At 48.4% G+C, this 9,797-nt stretch overlaps 2 protein-coding genes across 2 annotated transcripts; one reads left to right on the forward strand and one right to left on the reverse strand.

Annotated features, from left to right (window-relative positions):
- Positions 1-1,391: 1,391 nt before the first annotated feature.
- INSL5 (insulin like 5) lies at positions 1,392-3,417 on the forward strand (the record flags this gene model as incomplete). The annotated part of the gene is made up of 2 exons (XM_083868138.1): positions 1,392-1,563; positions 3,154-3,417. 2 exons carry the CDS (start codon positions 1,392-1,394, stop codon positions 3,387-3,389), a joined length of 408 nt encoding a protein of 135 aa, XP_083724264.1. The 3' UTR covers positions 3,390-3,417.
- An 11-nt stretch (positions 3,418-3,428) lies between these two features.
- Positions 3,429-5,510, reverse strand: DYNLT5 (dynein light chain Tctex-type family member 5). The gene is made up of 3 exons (XM_083868137.1): positions 5,417-5,510; positions 5,212-5,336; positions 3,429-4,282 (listed from the first exon to the last, which is right to left on the reverse strand). Exons 1-3 carry the CDS (start codon positions 5,502-5,504, stop codon positions 4,079-4,081), a joined length of 417 nt encoding a protein of 138 aa, XP_083724263.1. The 5' UTR covers positions 5,505-5,510; the 3' UTR covers positions 3,429-4,078.
- Between the last annotated feature and the right edge of the window lie 4,287 nt (positions 5,511-9,797).

The raw sequence follows: 9,797 nt of genomic DNA on the forward strand, positions 1-9,797 counted from the left end.
ATAGGACTACCAAGAACCAGAACAAAACCACCCAGCTGGAGGATTTCCAGGCACTTCCTGCCCACAGGAAATGGGGAGCATCTCCAGAGGAGTGATAAAGCACAAGTTGTAGCCCTGCTGCTGAGCACATTACGTCTGGAAACGTATATTTTATAGATGCAGAGCATCCAGCCTCTCTCATTACCCTGACAATAAACAGCCAGCACTCAAACACATCACTGAATTAAGGATCATTTGTGCTGCATTAACATCCACTTCCTCCTGTGTGCTGCACATCTCTCGGGGGCCATGCAAACTTCCCCCTGGCATAAAACTCACCTTGGTGTGTTTCAAAGAAAGCCACTCGTTAAGGTGAATCATTTGTTAATCATTATTATAAATCTGACCAAAATACACCCGTATTTTCCATTCATGCCCACGACTGTTTGCTTACTGCTAAAAAACAAGCTTTCCATAACACATCATAACCCACCCAGCACATAGTGAAAATTAATTACCTGTGACATTATGGTGCTGGAAAAATCCTTATGGTGCTGGGAAAGGCACAAGATCTCCAAAGTTCCTTATGGATTTTGTCCTTAAACATGGAATTTTTGACCGTGTAATTGAGAAATTTTCTCCCTAGAGGCATTTTATTGCAAGGATTTTTTCTATAGAAATGTAAATTCACTGAAGTCAACGTTAGGAACCAATAACTCAGAACAAAGCTCTGCTCCCAGAGCAGAGATTCAGCTCCATGTGCTGCAGCATCATGTCCTATCTCATGGCAAACCAGGAATCCTGGCACAAACCCCCTCTGGAGTGGATTTTCTCAGCAGTGCTTGGCACTGGCAGGGCTTTCCCCACAAACATCCTCAGTTACCAGTAAACAAGGTGGGGGAATGACGATGTGGACAACACAAACATCACGGGAAGGAGTTAATTCCATTTTGTCCATTTTTAAATGGGATTTAAAATTTCCACCCAGTTAATTCCAATTTTCTTTGGGCTCACCAACTCAAAAAGACCCCACTGGGAATGAGGCTGTGCAGGGAACACAGACACCAAACCCATTAAGTACAAATCACGTCATAAACACCCTTTTGCTCTGGTAAAACACACATTAACTGCACCCACCTAAACCATACCCCATAAACTGTCACACCTCAGGTGTTTCCCAGAAAAGCAGCTACGTAGACTTCAGAAATCTTTACTACCTGACTGACATCCCAAAGCACTTCAAACATGACCAGAAACAAAGCAGTTTATTTGTTTTTAGCAAACATTGCCACCCTCAGAGTGAGCTGTAACTCAGTGGAGTGGACAGACCGTCGGTATAAAAATGGGAATATTCCAGCAGAATTCCCCACTCCATCCCTTCTGGCCTGGGTGAGAAGCACCACGTTGGCAGCATGAAGGGCACGGTGCTGGTTCTGAGCTGCCTCATCCTCCTGCTCCTGGCAGGGGAAGGGAGAGGGGAAGGGAACACGGTGAGGCTCTGCGGGAGGGATTTCATCAGGGCCGTGGTGTTCACCTGCGGCGGCTCCCGCTGGAAAAGGCACCTCACCGAGCACCACCTGCCGGGTGAGTACCACGGAAAGCTCCCGGCTCTCCCCTGCCTGCTGCACCTGGATCCGAGGGGATCAGAGGGGATCCAGGGGGGCTGGGGAGCAGCACATCCCCTGCTCCCCTCAATCCCTGCAGCTCCAGGTTGTGCTGGGAGCTGCAACTTCTCCTGTTCCCTCTCCTCGTGTTCCCTCTCCTCGTGTTCCCTCTCCTCCTGTTCCCTCTCCTCCTGTTCCCTCTCCTCACACCTTGTCTGAAATAATTTAGACCAAGGTTTTCCCAGCTCACCTGAGGAACAGGATTCAAGGCAAGGTTGTCACTGAAAATCTCTCTGCCAATCACATTTCAAGTGACAGAAGTCACTGTTAGGGACACGAAAGGACCACACAGTCATCGTCAGGTTGAAGTGAGGAAAGAAGGGAGGTTTGTTATGATTTGGGGTTTAAATAAGATTTGGAATTTGATTAAGGATTGGAGGACAGAAGGAACACCTCTCTGACTCCAGTTGAAGTGAGGAAAGAAGAGGAGTTTATTATGATTTGGGGTTTAAATAAGATTTGGAATTTGATTAAGGATTGCAGGACAGCAGGAACACCTCTCTGACCTCAGTGGTTAATTTAGAAGTCCATCACAGAGAGGAATGAAAACAATTTACTTTGTTTTGATAAACTCCATTATAAGGTATGTAAATAAGATCATAAGAAAGCTGAAAATCAAAGCAACAGACAGTGACAAGTTTTGGTGCAAGTGTCTTACTGTGGTCTTCACTTTCCCCACATTTTCTGTTCCCAAAACAGAAACTTTATAAAACTTCGTAATTCAAGCATGTTGAACATCTACTCTGCAATTTAAGCATCTTCACATGCTTTTGTGTATATTTATACTTATTAGCACGTTTCATGATACTCAAAAAAGTTTGATTTGATAGTCAGAAAATTCAACCATTACACACAGAGGTAGAAATCTGTACTCTGATAGATTGAAATAAATAGAGAACAAGAAAATAACTGAGGCAGATGACAGCAACAGAGGCCTCCTGCACTTCCTACATCTGCATTTTTGGAAACTCCTCTTGCAGCTTTAATTTTCAAAATTCTCAGCAGCTTTAGACAAATACCAAGGTGGTAACATGGGCAACCCCTTCCCCAAAATCTTGCTTTTAAAAAGTGAGAACTCCTACACCTTTACAGACTGCTCAGCTGTACTGAGGTGTTTCGACTGCAGCTGGATTGGAATTTCTGTGGGAACACCCAGAATTTTGGGGTAGCTGATGCCTTAATGCAACACCTGTAATTCAGGAAACTCCCTCAGGTCCAGCTTAATGTGCTGGTCAAGAGTCTCTGACACATCAAACCCCAGATTTTCCTGGAGAAGCAAATATATCAGTGTAAAACTCAAGGCAGCACAGGACACTCCTCAATATAAATCCCTGAACTGCTCAGTTTTACCATGTTGGTCACAGATTGTTCCTCACAGCGAGGAGTCTGTGATGAGGTGATCATAACAGAGGGTAACACTCTGGCTGTAGCTTGTCTTTCTAGTAAAGATAAAAAGCATAAATTACTCATCTTCATGACTTTCAACTTTTAGTTTCTCATTTTGTGACAGAGAGTGAAAACCCCCAGCTCTTCCCACATGAGGACGAGGGTGACATCAACTTCTCATCACACCCCGAGCCCAGTCTGGGCATCCACAGCCAGGAAGCCCAGGATGTCAAACCTCAACAAAACTCACCAAACACCAGCAGAGCTCCTGTGCTGAACAAACGTGAGGCAGCCACGCTGCTGGCCACATCCTGCTGCAACGTGGGCTGCAGCAGGAGAGAGATCAGCTCGCTCTGCTGAAATGCAGCAGCTTCACGGAGATTAAAACAATCATGACATAAACCAGCTCTCAGTTGTGTTCTTTAATTAGGTGTTAAAATGTCACAGTGCACGCCAGCCAAGTGGCTTTGGGTAGTCAGCATTTCACAGTGTTTAAACTTGCAGTTGTGAGTACAATGAAGTATTGCTTCCCAACTAAATACTGTTCTGGTTTCAGCTTTGCACCTAAAATGTAATAAAAAAAGCGATTTGTGACAGATTTGTTCTCTGACTTGGAACAGCAAGGAAATAGGGGCAGCAAAAAGTCTGGTTTCAGATTCAGGGCCAGGTCAGGCAGACCCCACCTCAACGGGGAAAGGCTGCAACAGGAGAGACTCAGAACCATCAGCACCAGCCCCAGAACCAGGCAGGCGAAACCAATGGTTTATTTCCTACTCCAGGTACTTCCAGTAATGTTTTCTGGAGGAGAACAGGGAAAACATTATTTATAGGTATTATCCTGAAAGTATTTCCCCTACAGGGCGAGTTCTGAAAGCAGCAATTGGCTGCAAAACTGTGTCATAGAAAACTCTGGGAAAGCCCCTTATTCCATTCATCCAAAGGCTCACGTTTCCAAGCAGGTCAGAGTACCTTGATCCTTCACAGATACTTTCAGCTACAGAGACAGGAAGAGTTAGGCTGAATATTCATTTCTCCTGCTGTTAAACTCCCTACTCAAAATACACCCCATAGACATTTGTCACGGCAAACAGCGAGGTGTTCTGGAAGACGTAGGAGGAGAAAGTGTCGCTCTGGGGGTCCCAGAGGCACCTGCTGGCCACCTGCAGGCTCTGCCCCCCCAGCTGCCCGACGTGTGCCACCACCACGATCTTGTACCTGGGCACGCCCAGGGCTTTCACCCGCGCCTTGACAACCTGCAGAGAAAAACATATTCGATCCCTACGTGTTAAAAAGATGGGGATGGATTTATAGCAGTGATGCCTGAAGTTTTATCTTTCCTGTGTTTCAGGTTCTGTGGTGCCCAGGGGTGCAGCTCTGAGCTCACAGTCAGTGTCACTCAGCTCTGCACACAGCAGGGACACAAAACAAACCCTTTTCCTGCTGCACACCAAGGACAACTCTCAGCCCCAAAAGCACAAACAAGGCTGGGCTGGAGGGAGGGACAAGAAGGATGGGACCTCCCAGCCTGGAGCTGGAATTGGACAATTAAACCCCAATGTGCAAATGGACCAAAACTGATCAAAGTGTGAAACCTTGCAACCAGCTGTCCATTTTTGTGACCATTTTGTGCCCATTTTGGGTCCATTTTGTGACAATTTTGTGTCCATTTTCTGACCATTTTGGGTCCACCTTGGGTGCAGCCCTGGCCAGGCTCTTGTCCTGCCCAAGGTGGATCCTAAAGGCCTTTCAATAAATCCCTACTCTATTCTTTTAGCTCTGTCCAGTCTCTGTTTCAGGTCAGCCTTCCCAAGACATCAGTTTCTAGAAACAGGACAAGGGGAAATGGTATTAAACTGACAGAGAGCAGGGTTGGGAGCGATATTGAGCAGGAATTCCTGGCTGGGAGGATGGGCAGACCTGGCACAGAAGCTGTGGCTGCCCCTGGATCCCTGGAAGTGTCCAAGGTAAAGCTGGATAAGGCTTGGAACTCCCCGGAACAGCGAAAGTTATCTCTGCCCATGGCAGGAGTGAGGCTGGACGAGCTTTATGACCTTCCACCCAGTCTATAAATCAATTAATCAACTCATATATATCTTCACCCCTCTCCGAGCCACTCCACCCGCTCTAACCTTTATCTCACACTTTATTCACTATTTTAGAGGGGATATTTGTGGGCGCCCACCTCAGCGATGTCCCTGGCCGCCTCCCGGCAGGGCCCGGGCTGGTAGCGCCGCTCCCTCAGGGCGCTGCCCACCGCCTCCCTCAGGATCTCCTGCACCGCCGCCGCCGGGAACCGCCCGCCGGGCCCTGCGGGGCAAAGATCCAGTTAATAAAGGGAAAATAGCAGCGCTGAAGGGGTTTTATTTGGAGAGGGAATGGAGATTCACCCGAGCTGGGCTCGGAGAAAGTTTCAGCGCCCTCCATGGCCCTCAGCTGAGGGGAGGCGGTGCTGGGAGTGGGGCACGCCCGCCTCATCCCGTTACCCGCCTCAGTCCTGTTCCCCGCCTCCTTCCCGCCGTGTTCCCGGCTTCCATCCCTTCGTATTCATGTTATCCGGCTTCATCCCTCCATATCCCCGGCTTCTATCCCTCCATATTCCCTTTCTCCGCCTTCATTTCCGTGTTCCCGGCTTCCATTCCTCCATATTCCCTTTCTCCGCCTTCATCCCGCCGTGTTCCCGGCTTCCATCCCTCAATATTTCCCTTCCCCGCCTCCGTCCCTCCGTGGCTTCCATCCATCCGTGTTCCCGGCTTCCATCTCTCCGTATTCCTGTTACCGCCTCCGTCCCTCCGTGTTCCCGGCTTCCATCCCTCCGTGTCCCCGTTCTCTGCTTCCATCCCTCCATATTCCCCTTCTCCGCCTCCATCCCTCCGTGTTCCCGGCTCCATCCCGCCTCATTCCCGTTCCCCGTCTCCATTCCCGGCCCCGGCGTTCCCGCCCTCAGGGCTGGTTGTTCCTGCGGCTCCCCTTAGTCTCCATCAGCTCCCTGTGTGTCCCCACAGCCCTCACAGGTGCCCATGGCTCCCACAGGTCCCCACAGCTCCCTGTGTGTCCCCACAGCCCTCACAGGTGTCCATGGATCCCACAGGTCCCCACAGCTCCCTGTGTGTCCCCACAGCCCTCAGAGGTGTCCATGGATCCCACAGGTCCCCACAGCTCCCTGTGTGTCCCCACGGCTCCCTCATATTCCTGCAGTCAGTCTCTGGTGTCCCCACAGCTCCCTGTGTGTCCCCACAGCCCTCAGAGGTGCCCAAGGCTCCCACAGCTCCCTGTGTGTCCCCAGGGCTTCCATATTTTCCTGCAGTCAGTCCCTGGTGTCCCCACAGCTCCCTGTGTGTCCCCACAGGTTCCCATGACTCGCACAGGTCCCCGTGTTTTCCACAGGTCTCTGTATTCCTTCACAGTCCCCAGAGGTTCTCATGGCTCCCATATATCCCTATAGATCCTCACGGCTCCCACAGGTCCCTGTGTGTCCCCACAGGTCCCTCCATGGTCCCATAACTTCCACATATCCCCTCAGCTCCCCACAGCTCCCACATGTCCCCACACAAACCTAAAGATTCCACGTGGCCCCATGGCCTCCAAATGTTCCCACATGTCCCCACATAAACCTAAAGATTCCACATGTCCCCACAGCTCCTTTGTGTTCTCAAGGCTCCTGAGGGTCCCTGTGACCTCCTCAGGTCCCCATGGCCCCCAGAGCCCCTCCAGATGTCCCTGTGGGCCCTGTAGGTGTGTATGGCACCCATGGGTCCATACAGATGTCCCTATGGCCCCTGTAGGTGTGTATGGCACCTATGGGTCCATACAGATGTCCCTATGGCCCCTGTAGGTGTGTATGGCACCCATGGGTCCATACAGATGTCCCTATGGCCCCTGTAGGTGTGTATGGCACCCCTGGGTCCATACAGATGTCCCTATGGGCCCTGTAGGTCTGTATGGCACCTATGGGTCCATACAGATGTTCCTATGGCACCCCTGGGTCCATACAGATGTCCCTATGGGCCCTGTAGGTCTGTATGGCACCCATGGGTGCATACAGATTCCCGAGATCCCTGTGGATCCACAGAGACCTACCCGTGTCCCCACAGTCCCATTCCCTTAAGTTTCATCCATCCTCACAGTTTTTGGAACAGGGACCCTTCTTTTGGGACAAGGGGTCCTATTTTGGGCCAGCCTTCAATTCTTCTGCCCACTCCTCTGGGTGCTCCTGCACGTGGAAGCAAAACTCACTCAGAGCAAAAAAAAAAATGTTTTACATTTTTTTGTTTATTTTCAAGGAAAAAAAAAATAATAATCACATTTAAATTGCAACTCAGTCGGGTAGTTCGTGTGGTTCTTATGTATAGAATGGATAAACTTTGTTCTGACATGGGGATTTCTTTGTCACAACGCTCTGCATGGTAAATAATTGCATATTTTGAGAGTGGGTGAAATGGGTGACAGGGGAGGATGGAGGAGAGACATTTATAAAAAACAGTATTTACAAAAAAATGATATCCACATAGTCGTACTCTAATCTATAAGGCAAGTAACATTTAAAATATGTTGTTTCATGATTATCTTCAACAAGTCAATACAACACATTCATATTACCAGTGGTCAAATACAAAGCTTCGCTGCAGTAGTCCCTGTGCAACAAACCTGTACGTCTTTTATAGGTTTTATTTTTATTATTTTTTTCTCTGAGAACAGTAGGAAAGCAGCAAAGTTTTCATCACAGACTAAGCAGTACCTAGGCCATCGTAGACTAAAGGTATAATATATCTCATTGCACGTTTAGGCAGAAAAGGCCAGCCATTCATTAACTTATTTAACTTAAATCTGAAAAATAGACCTGTGTATCTTCATCCACAAATATTTATAAACATTTTATACACGAGGGAGTTCATTAAATGGCCCAGGGTGATACCTGGGGATATCAGATTCACTGCTGGGGTGTCACAGTGGGGTTGTTCCACATCCTGGGCCCTCCTCCCACCAGCCCTGGGAGATTCCTGGCACATCCCGACTCAATTCCTGGCTCAGACCATGACACTTCTCCATTTTTTTGATGTCATTCAAACATCCAGGGGATTTCATCAACCTTAGAACATTTGGGAATGAAAACCCCTTTCCTGCATGGATGAGGAACCCGACATAGGGACAGCACAGCCACAGCACTTCCTGCTCTCCCAGAAAACCTGGGATTTCTGATGGATGAACAAGGTATCCCAAAAACCTCACTGGGATCTGGTGTGTTAATAAACCTTTGCAGAGCATCACCACCATCAATCTGTGGCTCCAAGAACCACTGCCAGCACCATCATCTCTCCTAAAGGGACAAGGGAAGCCAGGCAGGAGTGGGGGATATTCCTGCAAATCTTTTCCTTGCCTTGCAGGGAAAGAAGAATTAAAATCCTGCCTGGAATAATCCTGATTATCATAAAACCTCCCTGGCTCTACACGGAGTCATTTCCTTGGGAAACTGGGAGGAAAAGTGGAACAGAAGAATTCTGGCTAGGAAATGAAATCTTTGAGACTGTGTTTTCTCACCAGGAAAGTACAACAAGATGATATTACATATTTTGGTCATGACAAGCTTTAAAGTTAGGGATTTTTAACTGAGATATTTTCACATAAAAAACCCAAAAAGGTAGGGAAAAAAATGTTTGACCCTCTCTTAGGTAACTTAAAAATCTGTCACCTTTTGAGTGCATTTTCCAGCCATTTAAAAATGCTTCCAATGGGAGAAAGAGAGGTGGTGACTTTTTTTTTTAGGGTGGCAGGGGGTTTGTACCTTCCCTTCCCATCCCTGCTCTGCCTGGCTAAACAGGGATGGCATTCCAATAGAAACCTCCAGGGATTTCCCACTTGATGTTTAAAAAATTAATAGATAAAACCTGAAAGGGCAGAGTGAAGACAAACGAGTTTAACTGAAATACTGAATGACAGCAAAACCAAGAAGATTTAAGCAGGGCAGTGATATTTAAGAACAAATGCAGGCACCAAAAGAAAAGCTCATTATTTGGTGGTTTTTCCTACTATTGAGAGATTTCAGAGTTATTAAGAAATATTGTTAAAATAGAAAAGTGCTCTGAAAGGGTCTCCTGTGAGGAGCACCATGAGCTGGCTGAGAACTGTGAGTATTTGGAACCAACAACAGAAAAATGGCAAAAAAAATATTGGAATATAAGATTCCAAGTCTGAAAGTGTCCCTGGAGAAAAACTCTCCTGCTCTGATGGTGGGACCTTGACTCTGCAGGTGTGAGCTGCCAAATTCCCAGGGGAAAATTCCTGTGGGAGAGGCTGCTGAGGACAGAGCCCAAAAGGAAAGGTCCATGGAAGGAACTGAGCTAAAGCCTTTCTGTTCATGCATCCACATATTTATGATTTAATGCCTCCTTTATTTATCCTGCTGTTTATTCAGATGGATCCTGGTGCTGCTGAGCTCAGGGGGGCCAGGGCTGGGCAGTGCCAGAGGGCTGAGCCCCCTCTCCAGCCTCAGCCTGGCTTGGGAAAATCCCTGCTGGGAAAAGAGCTGTGGGGCTTTTCCCTCTGGGAGTGCTGGAGCCAGGCTGGGAGAGCTGGGGGGGCTCATCTGGAGAGGTGAAGCTCCAGGGAGAGCTCAGAGCTCCTAAAGAGGCTCCAGGAGAGCTGGAGAGGGACTGGGGACAAGGGATGGAGGGACAGGACACAGGGAACAATCCCACTGCCAGAGGGCAGGGCTGGATGGGATATTGGGCAGGAATTGTTCCCTGGGAGGGTGGGCGGGGCTGGGATGGAATT

The sequence above is a fragment of the Zosterops lateralis genome (assembly GCF_965231275.1).
Source record: "Zosterops lateralis genome assembly, chromosome: 9".
NCBI classification, from domain to species: domain Eukaryota; kingdom Metazoa; phylum Chordata; class Aves; order Passeriformes; family Zosteropidae; genus Zosterops; species Zosterops lateralis.